The sequence below is a fragment of the Populus trichocarpa genome, chromosome 19 (assembly GCF_000002775.5).
Source record: "Populus trichocarpa isolate Nisqually-1 chromosome 19, P.trichocarpa_v4.1, whole genome shotgun sequence".
NCBI lineage: Eukaryota > Viridiplantae > Streptophyta > Magnoliopsida > Malpighiales > Salicaceae > Populus > Populus trichocarpa.
In genome coordinates this window covers 1,534,952-1,552,666 of record NC_037303.2, presented here as the reverse complement: position 1 = coordinate 1,552,666, position 17,715 = coordinate 1,534,952, and the positions used below count along the sequence as shown (strand labels likewise).

Here is a 17,715-nt window from a genome sequence, read left to right as displayed (position 1 = left end):
TAGTATGAACTGGATAAGTGGCAACCATGTTCTTAGTTTTATGAACACGCAATGCTTGTTAATGGTTATGAGTTGCTTAATCAATTCTAGCAAGCCTTTCTCCTCCTTTTGAGTTCTATGTTTTTTCCACTTGTTAAATCAATTGAAAACAAAGGAAACTGAAAATCTTCAAAAGGATTTCGTAGACATAGAATTGTGAGAAAAACTCGATATCCCATGTAATAGTTCGAAATGAATCATCAATATCAATATCAAGGAGACAAAATCCAAATCTTTTCATGGCATTAAAGCATTTTGTAATATCTTATTGTGAGAAATGATAAAAGTTGTAGAAGGAAAAAAATTAGAGAACGAGATAGTTTGATTGTTCTACTGAAGAGCACTGCTCATTCAAGGATATATTTATTCTCTTGTTATGTTCTTTTACAAGATGAACGCAGCCATATATATATACACCTCAGGGTTGCTATCCCACGAGGAATGAATGACCTACTGCCCACGTTGCACCAGCTGTACGTCAGGTTAGAAAGGACTAACAGAAAAGTAAAAGAAAAAAATAATAGAAAGAAAAAGAATAACAGACTAACAGCTGAAACTAAAAGAAAACGATCATCCTTTTTCTTCCAGTAACTTCTTATCATTGTCATTCTTCAACAGCCCCCCACAAGATGGAGCATAGTAGTTTACGATGCCTATCTTGGATATATGAGAAGAGAGCAATGTTGCAGGGAGAGCTTTTGTAAATACATCAGCCAATTGAAACTTTGTGGAAATATGTGCAGTTTTCAGAATTCTTTCTTGAATCTTGTCACAGATAAGGTGACAATCTATCTCGATATGTTTGGTCCTTTCGTGGAATATTGGGTTCAAAGCAATGTGTAATGCAGCTTTGTTATCGCAATGCAATGCAGCAGCATGAGGGTGAGAAACTTGTAGGTCTGTGAGGAGATAACGTAGCCAGGTAATTTCTGAACCAGTGGTGGCCATGGCACGGTATTCAGCCTCTACTGAAGATCGAGATACAACTGATTGCTTCTTGGATTTCCAAGAGATCAAAGATGAACCAAGAAATATACAAAAACCAGAAACAGAACGTCTGGTGTCAGGACATGATGCCCAATCGGAATCACAATTCGCGATGAGATCCAAAGTGTTGATAGAAGGGAAGAAAAGACCCTGCCCTGGAGCTCCTGTAAGATATTTCAGGACTTTGAATGCAGCTGTTAAGTGAAGATTAGTGGGACAGTCCATGAATTGACTTAAAATCTGCACACTATAAGATATATCTGGCCTAGTAATCGTTAAGTATAGAAGTTTTCCAACTAACTTCCTGTAGTAGGTAGGGTCAGATAGGATGTCACCCTTGTCTTTGCTAAGTCGCAGATTTTGATCCATGAGGAGTTTGGAAGGCCGAGACCCCAAAGTACCTGAGCTGGCTAGGATGTCCAGAGCATATTTCCTCTGACATATTTGTATTCCTTGTGTTGTTCTGGCTATTTCAAGCCCAAGGAAATAGCGCAATGTTCCCAAGTCTTTGATCTTAAATTTGTTATTAAGAAAGACCTTGATTTCTTCAACAACAGTAGGGGAGTCACTTGCCACTATGATGTCATCGACATATACCAGCAGTGCTGTGAAAGAGTAAGTATCCCGCTTGATGAATAAACTGTAATCAGACTTGGAATGATAGAAGCCAAAATCAAGCAGCAGAGAATTTTGAGTACCATTGTCGTGATGCTTGTTTTAAACCATAGAGACTTTTAAGCAGTTTGCAAACTTGGTGAGGTGATCCTTGGGTGTATCCAGGAGGACGCCTCATGTATATTTCTTCCTGCAAATCTCCATGTAAAAACCCATTATTGACATCAAATTGATACAAACCTCAGCCTTGAACAGCAGCAATGGCCAAGAGGCAATGCACGGTGACTAGCTTGGCAACTGGGGAGAATGTTTCGTGGTAGTCAATACCCTCTTGCTGTGTGTATCCCTTGGCAACTAATCTTGCTTTGAATCTTTCAATGCTACCATCTGCATGGTATTTAATCTTATAGACATATTTGCAGTCAATAGGTCTTTTACTAGGAGGCAGGTCAGTCAATATCCATGTCTGGTTAGACTCCAATGCCTCCAACTCATTTTGCATGGTTGTATGCCAGTGAGGTTCGAGGACAGCTTGAGCATATGTTGGTGGCTCGGTATGAGAAGATATCGATGCAACGAATACTTGAAAAGGTAAAGAGAATTGTGTGTATAAAAGAAAGTTACTCAAGGGAAATTGTTTACCTGGAAGAACCTCAACTGTCGTGGCCTGAATTGGATTGGGAGAATTGAGAGAGACCAGCTGACAATGAAAATCTTGCAAATACTTGAGGAGGAGATGAAGATGTGGAAATGGGAGAATGTGAGTGATCTGAGAATGAAGGGCCTGATGGTGAATGGTGAGATGGAATACTTGTGTCACACGTTTCAGGCAAGATAGCTGTAGTTGGAGACAGGTCAGCAGATTTGGAGGGTGAACAAGAAATGTGAGTTATTGGATCAAATGAGGTGTGAATGGTGCTCAGAGGGTCTAAGGTAGAGGAGTAGCAAGGTTGATTCTGCTGTTGTACCAGGGGAGAAATTGTATCAGAAGAAAAGGTTGCAGGTGTGTGGAAAGGAAAAACATACTCATGGAAGGTGACGTTTCTGGATAGAAAAGTGTCATTGGTTTTTAAGTCTAAAAACTTGTAACCTTTACCCCAAACGGATAACTAAGAAAAATACATCTTCTTGCTCTAGAATCAAATTTTCTTATTCCCTGACTTAAAGTGGTGGCAAAACATAGGCACCCAAAGACTCTTAAGTGATCATAGGTAGGATCATGTTTGAATATAGCTGCATAAGGTGTTGTATTTTGCAGTAGGGGCGTAGGGATGCGGTTTATAAGATAAGTTGCAGTAAGAACACAATCATTCCAAAAATCTAAGGGCAGATTAGCTTGGAATCTAAGGGCTCTAGCAACATTCAAGATGTGTTGGTGTTTTCTCTCCACTATCCCATTTTGTTGTGGGGTCTCTACACAAGTCTTTTGGCTGATGATACCATTTTTGCGATAGAAATCTGTCAGCTGAAACTCTGTTCCATTATCACTTCTTAGGTACTTAATCCTAGTTCCAAATTGGGTGTTAACAAGGTTATAAAATGACTCTATGGATCTTTGTGTGTCTGACTTATTTTTGAGCAAATAAACCCAAGTGCTACGAGACATATCATCAACAATTGTTAAGAAATATCTACTCTCATCATAGGCAGTCACAGAACATGGTCCCCATAAGTTACAGTGTATAAGTTCAAAGTTGAAAGAAGTTTTGTGTAAGCTGTGATTAAAAGGAAGTTTGTGTTGTCTCGCCATGGGGCAAACAGAACAAGGAGTTTCAGTAGAACATGAGTTTTTTATTACAATAGGATCTCTAATCAATTGCAATCTAGAGTTGGAAATATGGCCTAAACGGTAATGCCACAAATGAAAAATAGGACTAGTATTTGTGGTACAAGAAGAGTGCAGACGGTGGGTATCAAAATACTTGGATAATTTACACATCAAGGCAGTAGGAGATACTTGAATGTGCTGGAATTGGTATAAACCATTCTTCATTTCACCCAATCCAATCGTTGTCCATGACATAAGGTCCTGCAGAAAACAAACATTGGACAGGAAAATAAAACAGCAGCAAATGCTTTTAGTTAATGTTGGCGCAGAAAGAAGATTGAAAGTAAAAAAAGGGACGCATAAAACATTCTCAAGAGTGATCAAATTTGAAAGTTTAACAGTGCCTATGTGTGTGACTGGGATTTCTTGTCCATTGGGAAGTTTGACATTGTAGGACACGGTGGCTGTAATTTGTGTAAAAAATACAGTGCTACAAATCATATGATATGTAACTCCTATATCGATAATCCAAAGAATGTTAGTAATATCAAAAACTTTATGTGTAGAAGTGGAGAGACAAGTTGCGATACCAGACATAGATGGAAGACTTGTGGAGTTGGCCATAGGAACGGTTGAATGTGGAGCCATAGAGGAATGAGTCTCTGTTGAGTTGTGCTTCTCATGGAGTAATTGTAAGATTTTCTGATATTGATTTGAAATCAAATCCATCTTGTCAACATGGTGCTTTGGAAAATCTTCTGCTATGATCATATTGGTTTGTCTGGTATGAATATTTGGTTTCTTCCCTTTGTTGTACAGCTTGTGTCCTGGAGGGTATCCCACTAGCTTGTAACACTTTTCGGCCAAGTGACCACTCATATTACAATGGCTGCAAACAGGAGGTTTTGCATTTCCAGCTTTGAAACAATCTTCTAAAGAATGTCCTTGGATCTTGCAATGGGGGCAATAGGGTCTGTTGAAGGTCTTGAAGTTTGTGGATGTGTTTCTGGTGAAAAGAGCCATTGAATCAGGGGTAGATGTGCAAAGTAACATCTGATGTTGTTTTTCCTGTTGTTGAACGAAAGAGAAAACCTTGCTGACTTGTGGTATTGGATCCATCAGCATGATTCGATCCCGTATGTTGGAGTATGTTTAATTCAATCCCATGAGGAATTGAATTACACAGTCTTGTTGGTACCGATCAGTTAGGACCCTCATCTGTCCACAAGAACATTCGGGCATGGGACAGTGCAATGCTAACTCATCCCAAATTGATTTTAGCTTTCCATAATAGATGTTGACTAAATCATTTCCTTGTGTTAGAAATGAATGACCTACTGCCCACGTTGCACCAGCTGTACGTCAGGTTAGAAAGGACTAACAGAAAAGTAAAAGAAGAAAATAATAGAAAGAAAAAGAATAACATACTAACAACTGAAACTAAAAGAAAACGATCATCCTTTTTCTTCCAGTAACTTCTTATCATTGTCATTCTTCAACTCTTGGTGCACGATGTTTTTTTTAAATATTTTTTAAATAAAAGGTAAAAACCATATCCTTTCTCTCGTTACCAACAACATTACACTTCTCGCCATATACAGTTAGAAAGAGATAATTAATTGGGTTCATTGAAAAGAGAGGAAGGTCATGTTTGTTGAGGTTGGAATTATTTTACGGGTGCAACTCTTGGCATATATTGGTGTTGTGTTTCATGAATTGCTGCGAAACAATGTACTTCTTAAACAATATATATGAATTGTATTGATAGGAAAAGTGAAAGATCGTATTATTAATCAATTAGTCCGCACAATTCTTTCATTTTCATATGTATTAAAGATTGCAGTTTTTTTCTTTTAAGTAATGAATATATATCTTATCATAGTTTGTAAAGGAGCATAGTTCCAAACTTTAACATGAATGATCAAAAACAGGGAGGAAACAAACACCTCTAGAGATCCCATTTCATCAACTACTTGAAAAATGTCATAGGAGATTTGCAGTTTTAGTTCTATAATTCTTTCTTTGTCAAACTTTGATTTATTTAAAGAGTCCTGTTTATACGAGATATAATGATCTTTAAAGAAACCAATTGAAAAGGGCTTTCACAATGCCAAAAGGGTGTAAAATATATTTTTTAAAACATAAAATGAAAAGGTTCAATATATTTTCATTGCTATAATATATATTCAATATAATCATGAAAAAACTTCACAAAAAAAATTGAATATTTCTTACGTGAAGGTTTGAACCCTTTTAGCATGGGCTATTTTTGAAAAACTAGTCGGAGATCCTCTAACTTTTAAGTTGATAAATATAGAAGAAAATAATATATATATAAAAAAATAAAATGAAGTTTAAGAGATGCATATCTATTGTGTGTAGATTGTGTTTACAAGACATAAAACTATTATGCTTATATATGACATGGCCATGGTGAATAACCTTGGCTTATATGTCTAGCTTTCAATGGAGAGTAGCTGGCTTTCTATGATTGTATATGGGATTTGTATTGCTAGGAATTTCTTTGTGTTCTTGACTGGTGTATTTATACACCTAGTCCCTTACTTTGTAGTGAAAAAAATACACTTGTGAAAAATTAAATCGAGCGTCATGCTCATTTGGGTTGATGTTGAAAGCTCTTCTAGGTTGTTATGTCATGCACCATTGGTTGATGATGATGGCTAACCATTGTAGGCATAGATATTAGGGTGTAGAAATTGGTGTAAAAATATTACAATATATAGAAAATATTTTTTCCTATTGTGTATCTAGCCTAATGTATTGGATTCCATAATTACTCCAAAGTTAAACTTTATACTTTCTTATATGTTTTTTAATGTTTAAAACAAAAAAATAAATAAATAAATATTTTAATTGTATATGGCCAAGTCTCTTAAAAATCATATTGTTTAGTATTTTTATATGAAAATTTAAAAATACATATTTGCTTGTTTTTTAGAATTTAATAATTAGTTTACTAAATTCATAAGAATTTGATCAATATTTCAATAACTAAAAATTTTTTAATTCATAAGAATTAAAGGTTAAATATTATGGTATACAATATTAGACCTACAAGTGAGGCTGATATTTGAATATCAAGAGTTGACTAGAAAATTTTCAAAGTTACTCTAAGTATTCACCAATTTTAATTGCAAGTATTTTTTTGCTGTAATATTCAAATTACAAAAATTCTTTTTCATGAGAATTTATTTGGGTATATGAGCCCATAATAAATTCTTAAGATCAAATTTATTCACATAAATAAATCTCAATCCTAAACCATAGATAGACTACTGGTTAGGAACTCATCAAAACTTTTAAACCACATTTAAAACTACACAAAACAGGTTACCTCAGGTATGGTGTGCTAGTGGTGCTAATACATTTTCTAACCACAATTAGTCTCTTACCCTTGAATCTATGATAAAACTAGTATCCCCAAGTTTTCTAGTGACCCTGAATTAAAAAATTAGATAGCAACTCTGTCAACCCCTCGACGCCGCATATACACGTTGAACGAAGGACTAGGTGATTGGTCGATGATTGTTGTGGTAAGGTTATTGCCGCAACCTTAGGATGTTGGTGGCTAGGGTTTAAAAGAGGAAAGGAGAACTTGATTTGATTTGATTTTTTTTTCTTATTTATTTATTAATTTTAACATTTTTTTTTGTTAAAAAAAATCCTCTCCTCAATATCTCAACCCTTGTATATTTTATTTCTCTCTCTTATATTTTATTTCTTTCAAAATACTCTCTCAAAAACAAAACAAATAAAACAAAACAAAAAGTTTCTCTCCTCTTTCTCTTTCTTTTTTATTCCCCTTTTATACTACCTAAAATTCCTTCATTATATTCTCTCATTTATTTCTTACTCTCTTTATCTTATCATCTTATCTTAAATCACTGGAAGAAGGGATTTGAAATGTTCATATTAGTCCTTCATCCCTTCCTTCATGATTATCATGCTCACTAAACGTTTTTTTTTTTAATATACTCCCTCTCAAAAAAAAAAAAAACAATTCTCCCAAAATCTCACTCCCACCTTCTCTTTCTCTTTCACTACCCTTTTATACTACCTAAAATCCCAACTACATATTATTTCATGTATTTTTTATCTTTATGATTATCATGCTCACTAAACTTTTTTTATGTTTTTTTTTTTATCTTGAAATTGTCAACATAAGTGAAAATGTCAAAAAATACAAAATGGTTGACCAAATTGCACCGAAATTGTTTTTTTAATTATATATTTTTTTGAAAATATATCAAAGAATCACACAAACTCACTTATCTTGTGTTTAATTTTTATCAAATAAATGAGGATAGTGAGATTCGAACTTGTGACCGCGTGGTTATTAAAGCTCTGATATCATGTCAAAGAACTATTTCAATCTAAAAACTTAAGTTGTTAGGTAAGATTTTAGGATATAATATATATTATTCTGAAATAAAATATAATAAAACATGAGGCTGAAAAACGCGTCATAACAGCTAGAAAATCATTATAAACTCTTTCATGTAATTGAAAAAATCTGGAATAATTCATAAACTATCGATCGAAACCATATATGATTTGCGTTATTTCAAAACACATATAAAAATTGTAGGAAACTGTAATGATAAAAGGTATAGGTGTAAAGATCAAGCCGGTAGCCAGTAGCTTTTTTTGTTCTTTCAAACTGTTTTTTTTTTTTTTTGTAAGATTGAACGAATTGAGTTCAGTTTGATCAAATGTCTTAATTAGTCTTCACCCAGAATTCAAGCAGTCAATATAGAAGTTATATTGGACAGTGGAAAAAAAAATTCAACCGTTATTTCATTCATTCTAATTGCAATAAAATACTGGGAAAAAAAGTCCATTTTGTCTCATCCAACTAATTATATAGACCATCCTTGAACAAGGATTGGATTATACTGTTCATATTGGACAATGGTATTCATCATGCAAGGCTGAACGAAAGGTCTATTTGGAATAACTATGTTGTGCTCGAATTGAAAATAATATTAGTAGAAGTAATAGCGACGATGGACATGAAGATGGAGACTTATAAACACACGGAGGAGGGAGAGATAGGGATTTTGGTGAGGGAACTTGTAGTAATAAGAGTAGGTTGAAATTTTTATTTTAAAAAAAAAATTATTATTCAATTTCAATCAAGAAGTTAATATTCGATTCAAGAAAAGAAATTTATATATCTCCTAACCAATTCAACTTAATAACTTAAATTATTACGTATTACGTGAGGTTTCAAGATATAATTTATATTATTCTATAACATTCTTTCTCAAGTGAAAACATTTTGAATTTAAAACTTACACAAGTTCATATTGCTTAATTTTTATTAAATAAATAAAGATAATAAACACTTAGTTATTAAAATTTTGATAGCATGTAAAATAACTCCATTTATTTAATATTTTGTAAGATGACAAGAAGTCATAATTATTCTCGGTTCATACATGGAGAGCAATTTAATTAAGCCCTTCTAAATATGAAAGGAAAGGCAGAACCATCCAAGACCAACAAGCGTTTTCCATTCTCATCAATAACACCAGCAGATTCACACGCTGGCCTAGGACAGTTTGTTGTCAGACAATTTGGGCACCATCTCAAAGCATAGACACCTTGTCCATTGTTTTCAATGTTGAAGTACCTGTTGTGTGGTCCCGCACCATGTAATGGGGGGACCACCACATTAATTAAGGAGGCAGCTGGCTGCCTCTTTGGTTTAAATTAAATGAAACGGTTACTGTAGATGGCAGTAGCAAATTTGAACAAAAGAGAGAAGAGAAAACCGAGAGAAAGAAAGGAAGAAGAGGCAGCAGAGCAGTCTGTCTTCTTTCTTCGATTTCCAGTTCGTTCACCGTTGGATCGGGCTGAGATTTGGACAGCAGCTTCTAGACACGTTCCTCTTCATTCTGAACGGTTAGATTGAAGATTGGTGGTGTGGAAGCTGGTCGTTTTGACAGAAAACAGGGCTGTCAGTGTTGTGAGCTTTTCTCTAACATTACTCTCTTTAATCTTGTTGTAATCCGAGAATAAGTTGTTCTTGATGATATATATGTTGTAGCCCTTAGTTGAATCTGAGGAAGAACTATTGTGAACCCATTATTTGTGATAGTGGAAGTTTTTAGGTGGACTCCGGTCCCGTGGTTTTTCCCGCATCGGGTTTTCCACGTAAAAATCTTGGTGTTGATTTGTGTGATTGTTGCATTATATTTGTTCATTGTTTGATTCTGTTTTTTACTGCACAAAGAGGGAAAAAGGATTGGGACTTGTGAATTGTGAATTGTATTCCGCTGAATTGATCCGGTTAGTTGTCCCTAGTTTTCCCAACAAAGTGGTATCAGAGCATTTGGTTGTGTAGATTGAATTCTTGTGCAGTTAAAATGGAAAAGGAAGATTCGGGTATGATAAAGCTCACTTCCTCAAATTATTTTCTATGGAAAACAATGATGGAGGATCACTTATATTGCAATGATTTGGCTTTGCCGATTGAATGTAAAGGAATAAAGCCTGATGATATGGATGATGCAAAATGGAATGGACTAAATAGAAAGGCTACCGCTAATGTTAGAAAATGGGTATCTTCTAAGTCCATTAATCATATTTCTCAAGAACATGACTGCTATACAGTGTGGAAGCTGTTGGAAGAAACCTTTGCCAAGGAGAGTGCACAAAACAAGGTTTTTGTAATTAGAGACCTTGTAAATTTGAAGTATAGAGATGGTGAAGATGCTTCAGTGCATATAAATGTATTCCAAGGGTTCTTGAATCAGTTGTCATTGATGAACCTTGAGTTAGCCGATGAAATGCAAGCATTAATCCTATTGAGTTCATTGCCGGATAGTTGGGAGACTTTGGTAGTGTCACTTAGCAATTCTACTCAGAATGGAAAGCTCACTTTGAAAACAGTGAAGGATTGTATCCTCAATGAAGAGAAGAGGAGGAAAGGGACAAGCACTTCCGAGTCTCATGCACTTGTTACAGAAAGTCGAGGGAGAAGTCAAAGCAGGTTCTCTCACGGCAAGCAAGATGTAGAATCCAGCAATAGAAAAGGCAAATGGAAGCCAAGAGGAAGATCTCAGTCAAGGAAGGGTTTTAAGTGCTACTATTGTGACAAGCCTGGGCATATGCAAAAAGATTGCAGAAAGTATAAAAGAGATAAAAAGGGTAGAGATGAAGACAAGAATGAAGAGAATGGTACAGCTGCAGTTGTATCTGATGGTGATGTTGCCATTGTGTGTGATGATGGCTGTGTTAATCTTGCATGTCAAGATACCACCTGGGTTGCAGATTCAGCAGCTTCTTACCATGTTACACCCCGACGTGATTTTTACACATCCTACACAGCTGGTGACTTTGGTCAAGTTAGGATGGGAAATCAAGGGATGGCTAGTGTTGTGGGCATTGGAGATATTTGGTTGGAAACCAATACTGGGTGCAAGTTGCTACTCAAAGATGTTAGGCATGTGCCTGATATGCGCCTACATTTGATCTCTACTGGTACTCTTGATGAAGAAGGCTATCACAGTTACTTTGGAGATGGTAAATGGAAGCTCTCCAGAAATTCCCTAATTGTTGCTAAAGGGAAGAAGATGGGTCTCTACATGTCACAAGCCAAGGTGATCAAAGGGGAGGTGAATGCAATTGAAGATTGCTCTACTGATCTATGGCATAAGCGGCTTGGACATTTGAGTGAGAAAGGCCTTGGCATCCTTGCCAAGAAGAACTACCTTCCATTGAAAGGTATGAACTTGAACACATGTACTCATTGTTTAGTTGGTAAACAACATAGAGTTGCATTTCAAAGATCACCTTCACATAGAAGGTCACATGTTCTTGATTTAGTTCATACTGATGTTTGCTCTATGATTGATAAGTCTCTTGGAGGTGCATTGTACTTTGTTAGTTTTATTGATGATCACTCCAGGAAGATTTGGGCCATTTGTTTGAAATCCAAAGATCAGGTGCTTGATGTCTTTAAAGATTTCCATGCCAGAGTTGAAAGAGAAACTAGCAGAAAGCTGAAATGTGTTCGAGCAGACAATGGTGGTGAATACAGAGGTCCTTTTGAGAAGTACTGCAGGGAACAGGGTATCAAGTTGGAGAAGACAGTTCCTAAGACTCCACAGCAGAATGGAGTGGCTGAGAGAATGAACAGAACCATTGTTGAAAGAATTAGATGTATGCTCTCTCATGCAAAGCTGCCTAAGTCCTTTTGGGGTGAGGCAATGAAGACTGCAATTGCCATGATCAACCTTTCTCCATCAGTTCCTCTTGAGTTTGATGTTCCAGATAGAGTTTGGAAAGGAAAGGATGTTTCCTATGCACACTTGAGAGTGTTTGGATGCAGAGCATTTGTACATGTTCCAAGGGATGAAAGGTCCAAGCTTGACAGCAAGACAAAGCAGTGTATTTTCTTGGAATCTGAAGATGATGAGTTTGGCTATAGGTTGTGGGATCCAAAGGAGAAGAAAATTGTGAGAAGCAGAGATGTTATCTTCTTTGAAGATCAAACCATTGAAGACTTTGAACTGAAGGAGAAAACAGAGTCTACAACTTTTATTCCATCTACTTCAAATCCAAGACCTACTCCACAGTTACCTTTGATGCCTGCTAATCATGGGGGAGACTTGCAAAATGATGAAAATGATGGTTTTCTTAATGAGCCATTAGTTGGTGATTCTGAATCAGCTAATGATGATATTGATGTTATTCCTGAACAGGTTATGCAGGAAGCTCCAAATGAGCCACAATTGAGGAGGTCAACCAGACCTCGCCAACCTTCCACCAAATATTCTCCTCATGAGTATGTGCTAGTTACTGATGGGGGAAAGCCAGAATGCTTTGATGAAGCTATGTCACATGAGAAGAAAAGTGAGTGGTTGAAAGCAATGCAAGAAGAGATGAAATCCTTGCATGAAAACCATACTTTTGAGTTAGTGAAGCTTCCTAAAGGTAAGAGAGCACTCAAGAACAAATGGGTGTTCAGGTTGAAAATTGATGAACATTGCTCACAACCAAGGTACAAGGCAAGATTGGTTGTGAAAGGTTTCGGTCAGAAGAAGGGTATTGATTTTGAAGAAATCTTTTCACCAGTGGTCAAGATGTCTTCAATCCGAGTTGTGCTTGGCTTAGCTGCTAGTTTGAATCTTGAAGTTGAGCAACTTGATGTGAAAACTGCCTTTCTCCATGGTGATTTAGATGAAGAGATCTACATGGAACAGCCTGAAGGGTTTGAAGCAAAAGGTAAAGAGCAGTTAGTTTGCAAGTTGAAAAAGAGTCTATATGGGTTAAAGCAAGCTCCAAGGCAGTGGTATAAGAAGTTTGATTCTTTCATGGTGGATCATGGTTATGACAGGACCACTTCTGATCATTGTGTATTTATGAAAAGGTTTCCAGATGGAAACTTTATTATTCTCTTGTTGTATGTGGATGATATGTTGATTGTTGGCCATGATGCTAAGAAGATTCAGATTTTGAAGGAAGAGTTAAGCAAGTCTTTTGCAATGAAAGACTTAGGACCGGCAAAACAGATTCTTGGCATGAAGATCACACGTGACAGGAAGAAGGAGAAACTTTGGCTATCTCAGGAGAGATATGTTCAAAAGGTACTTGAGAGATTCAACATGAGCAACTCCAAACCGGTTTGTTCTCCACTTGCAAGCCACTTTAAACTAAGTTCTAAACAGTGTCCTTCAAGTGATGAAGAAAGAGATGAGATGAAAAAGGTTCCTTATGCATCCGTAGTTGGTAGCTTGATGTATGCCATGGTTTGCACAAGGCCGGATATAGCTCATGCAGTTGGTGTGGTTAGTCGGTTCCTCTCCAATCCAGGTAAAGAACACTGGTCAGCAGTGAAATGGATACTCAAGTATCTCAAAGGTACTTCTAGTTTCAGCTTATGTTTTGGTAATGATAAACCTGTGTTGGATGGATACACAGATGCAGATATGGCTGGTGATGTTGATTCTAGAAAGTCCACATCAGGATACTTGATGAAGTTTGCAGGGGGAGCAGTCTCATGGCAATCAAGGTTGCAAAAATGTGTGGCATTATCCACTACAGAGGCAGAATATATTGCTCTTACTGAAGGGGGCAAAGAGTTGTTATGGATGAAGAAGTTCTTACATGAACTTGGCCTAGTTCAAGAGAACTTTGTGTTGCACTGTGATAGTCAAAGTGCAATCCATCTCAGTAAGCATCCTACTTTTCACTCTCGATCAAAGCACATTGAGGTTAGATATCAATGGATTCGAGATGCTATGGAGATGAAGTCATTTGTTGTTGAGAAGATTCATACCGATAACAACGTGTCAGACATGATGACCAAACCTCTACCGAGAGAGAAGTTTGAGTTTTGCAGAAGGGAGGCAGGCTTGTCAGAGCCTCCTAAATTGAAGCTTACATGTTGATCGCCAGTATGGCGAATTCCTCACATGGTGCGTGAGGGGGAGATTTGTTGTGTGGTCCCGCACCATGTGATGGGGGGACCACCACATTAATTAAGGAGGCAGCTGGCTGCCTCTTTGGTTTAAATTAAATGAAACGGTTACTGTAGATGGCAGTAGCAAATTTGAACAAAAGAGAGAAGAGAAAACCGAGAGAAAGAAAGGAAGAAGAGGCAGCAGAGCAGTCTGTCTTCTTTCTTCGATTTCCAGTTCGTTCACCGTTGGATCGGGCTGAGATTTGGACAGCAGCTTCTAGACACGTTCCTCTTCATTCTGAACGGTTGGATTGAAGATTGGTGGTGTGGAAGCTGGTCGTTTTGACAGAAAACAGGGCTGTCAGTGTTGTGAGCTTTTCTCTAACATTACTCTCTTTAATCTTGTTGTAATCCGAGAATAAGTTGTTCTTGATGATATATATGTTGTAGCCCTTAGTTGAATCTGAGGAAGAACTATTGTGAACCCATTATTTGTGATAGTGGAAGTTTTTAGGTGGACTCCGGTCCCGTGGTTTTTCCCGCATCGGGTTTTCCACGTAAAAATCTTGGTGTTGATTTGTGTGATTGTTGCATTATATTTGTTCATTGTTTGATTCTGTTTTTTACTGCACAAAGAGGGAAAAAGGATTGGAACTTGTGAATTGTGAATTGTATTCCGCTGAATTGATCCGGTTAGTTGTCCCTAGTTTTCCCAACAGTACCAGAGTGTAGACGATGGCCGTGGCTCCATTCCAGTCACGACGTATCTCGTCGTTGTTTCTGGATTCTCCTCGCCGACCATCCATGCTGTAGATTGACCACAAGTTGAGGCTCCGGAGAATTCAACGGTGAAGTCGCTGGACTCCCTTATAATTGTGTCTTCAACACGAGGAGTGAAAAAAACCGGAATACCTCGGGACACCATAGGTGCAAGAGGTTCTTGACCAACATAAAGTGGACACGAGCCATTCCGATCAACAAGGGTCAGACCACCTCCAACATCGGTTACACCTGGAAGTACATAGTATTCTACCCCACTTCTAAGAGGTTGTCCATCAGCATCAAGCACAGGAGGCCAGGGTTGAGCCGCTGTTGAAATGGCCATAAGTAGCCAGATGAAGCTCAAGCTTCCAATCAGTCTCAACATGGCTGCCTAGCTAGCTATCTCACACAACAAAACAAAGTAAATAGTAAATACTGTGCTGTTTTGTTTTTCTTTTTTCTTAAGAGTATTCTATGAGCAATTTGCTAAGCCCTCTTTGCATCTTGAGTCTCAGATTTGCAATCTATTTATAGCTAAGGGAGCCGACGTACCGTATTTCTCTATGATGGCACGGCAAAAAAAAAGTCAGGCAGTAATTATCCGTTTTCATACGTGTTTATATTATTATCCAATTCATTGTCAATTGCTTGTATAACCATAAGGGTATAATTCATAAATATTAGGCCTCATTGGGGGCCGGGCGATTGGGATTGTGGTCGAATTGTTGAACTGCTATTTTTAAAAGAATTTAATCTCACTTAATTAATAAATTAACGTAAAAATATTATTAATTGTCATAAAAAAATGGAGAACACATACAATTAAAGTTAAATCTTATTCAAGAACGGGTAACTGAGATGAGACTTGAACTAGGCTTTATTTTGATTTGTATTGGACATTTAACTGGTTAAATCTGAATAACTTGGTATATAGATTGATTGTACAAAACCCCGATGAGACTAAATCATGTTAGCTTCAAGAATATATATTTTTTATTTTATCTGAAATAACTTTGCTTTAATTGATCCAATTAATGATTATAGCCCTAAACAAGGTCAAATATTAGCTGAATTTGACAACTATATATGATTATATGTCCCTTTTATATCAAATGATCAAATATCGGGAGCTCTTTTTTGTGAACAAAAAAACAAAAAGAAGAACAGAAGAAAAATTTGAATCTCTCAGCTTATCTCAACCAGGAGTATAAAAACCATAAAAATGGCAAGTTGAAATATTGATATTTGTATAGCTTTGAATTGAATTGTATAGTCAAGAACTTGGTAAAGATCATTCAAGATAATGGCAACAGCAAGAAAGTCATTATAACGTGGTTGGAATAACTCTTAAACTATCCATGGAAGATCTGCGTTATCAAGACACATTCTAGAAGTCCAGGAAATTAACTATAATGAGCAAAGATTTAGTCGTAAGGATCAAGCCAATAACCACGTGTTACTTTCCTATGCAAGAAGTCCAATTTGTCTCCTTGAACAAGGATTGGATTATACTGTTCATATTGGACATTAATGGCATTCATCATGCAAGCCTGAGCTTATCAATGTTATATATCGAATCAATGAAAGATATTAATGAAAATTAATGCATACTTTGATATTATTAGAAGAAATTTCTTACCCTAAAGAAAATGTTATCAAATCTTCTTTTATCTATCATTTTATTCATTGCATAAAAATTCCAAGCCATAAAGAAAACTCCAAAAGTAAAATCCTTATTGGTGTTTTATTTTAAATTTTACAAGGCTAAAACCAATTGATAACATGCTAAAATAATATATGATATTTCAAGATATAGTATTAAAAGAATATAAAACCTCTTGGAAAAACTATATAGCTCCATATCCATAAGTATTGTTTACTATAACAGTGCAATGGTATTTTTGTCTTTTCACCCAAAAAATACTTTACATTGTCTTCTAAGGGCAATGAAGTCTTTTCACATGGATCATTTGTCCTTTCTAAATTGACCAAGGATAAATAAATATTTTTCTCATCTTGATTTCACAGTGAAACAATTGGAAGAAAAAAAATTAAACCTGAATTCAAGGGGTATTTTCATACTTTTTACACTGGTTTTTTAGTTATTACAATGTTAGTTGAGAGGTAATTTAATATTTAACAAAATATAAAAAATAATAAATTATTAAAATTCATAGTAAAACAATAAAAATACATTTAAAAAAAGCCTAAAATCAAGGGGCATTTTTAGTTTTTCACAATGATTTTTTTGTAATTATAAAGTCAGCTCATGGACAGTTTATTATTTAATTAAATAAAAAACGATATGTGTGTGTGGCACACTAAAGGATGCATGAGAGGCGCATGCGCCTTTTATGTGACTCGTAGGGCGCCTCTCAACATCCAAAAATATCATTTTTCCATGTTATGTTATGTCCTTTTTCTATTGGTGGAGTATGTGTTGCTGATGGAGCGTTCTTCTTTCTTTTTTTTTTCATTCTTCTTTCTTTTTTTCTTCTGAAAATTACAACTTGCTCCTTTGGATTATTAATATTTCAACTTCAATCTATATTCTTTTAATTTTTCATTTTTAGTCATGGTCTTTGCAAGCCACTAGTGTCAATCCACCAGCAGTATTAGTTGCAGCTGACAAGATGTTTGGGAGTGTAATTGTGGTTATTTTTCAAAGTATTTTTCACTCAGATATGCATTAAAATAATATTTTTTATTTTTAAAAAATTATTTTTAATATCAACGCATCAAAATAATTTGAAAATATCAAAAATATATTAATTTAAAACAAATAAAAAAACTATTTTAAAAAAAAAATAAAATACAAAAACAAACAAAAAATAATATTTTACATCACTTCTAAGAGGTTGTCAAGCTTGAGTTGCATATGGATAGCCATATGCAACTCAAGCTTCCAATCAATATCAACATGGTTTGCTTGTCTTTCAAGAACAAAAATATTTGTATATAGATGATGAATTTTTATAAAATGTGTATTTGTTATTATAATGTAGGTATTTTTAAAAAGTTTTTTCAATTAAAATATATTAAACTAATTTTTTTTAGTATCAGATATCAAAATCATTCAAAACACTTAAAATGTATTAATTTAATATTTTTT

The 17,715-nt window shown here is 35.6% G+C and overlaps 1 protein-coding gene across 1 annotated transcript; it reads right to left on the bottom strand.

Annotated features, from left to right (window-relative positions):
* Nucleotides 1–8,802: 8,802 nt before the first annotated feature.
* Nucleotides 8,803–15,115, bottom strand: LOC112325330 (kunitz type trypsin inhibitor 104). Its single transcript, XM_052449311.1, has 2 exons — nt 14,564–15,115; nt 8,803–9,065 (listed from the first exon to the last, which is right to left on the bottom strand). Exons 1-2 carry the CDS (start codon nt 14,986–14,988, stop codon nt 8,888–8,890), a joined length of 603 nt encoding a protein of 200 aa, XP_052305271.1. The 5' UTR covers nt 14,989–15,115; the 3' UTR covers nt 8,803–8,887.
* Nucleotides 15,116–17,715: the final 2,600 nt, after the last annotated feature.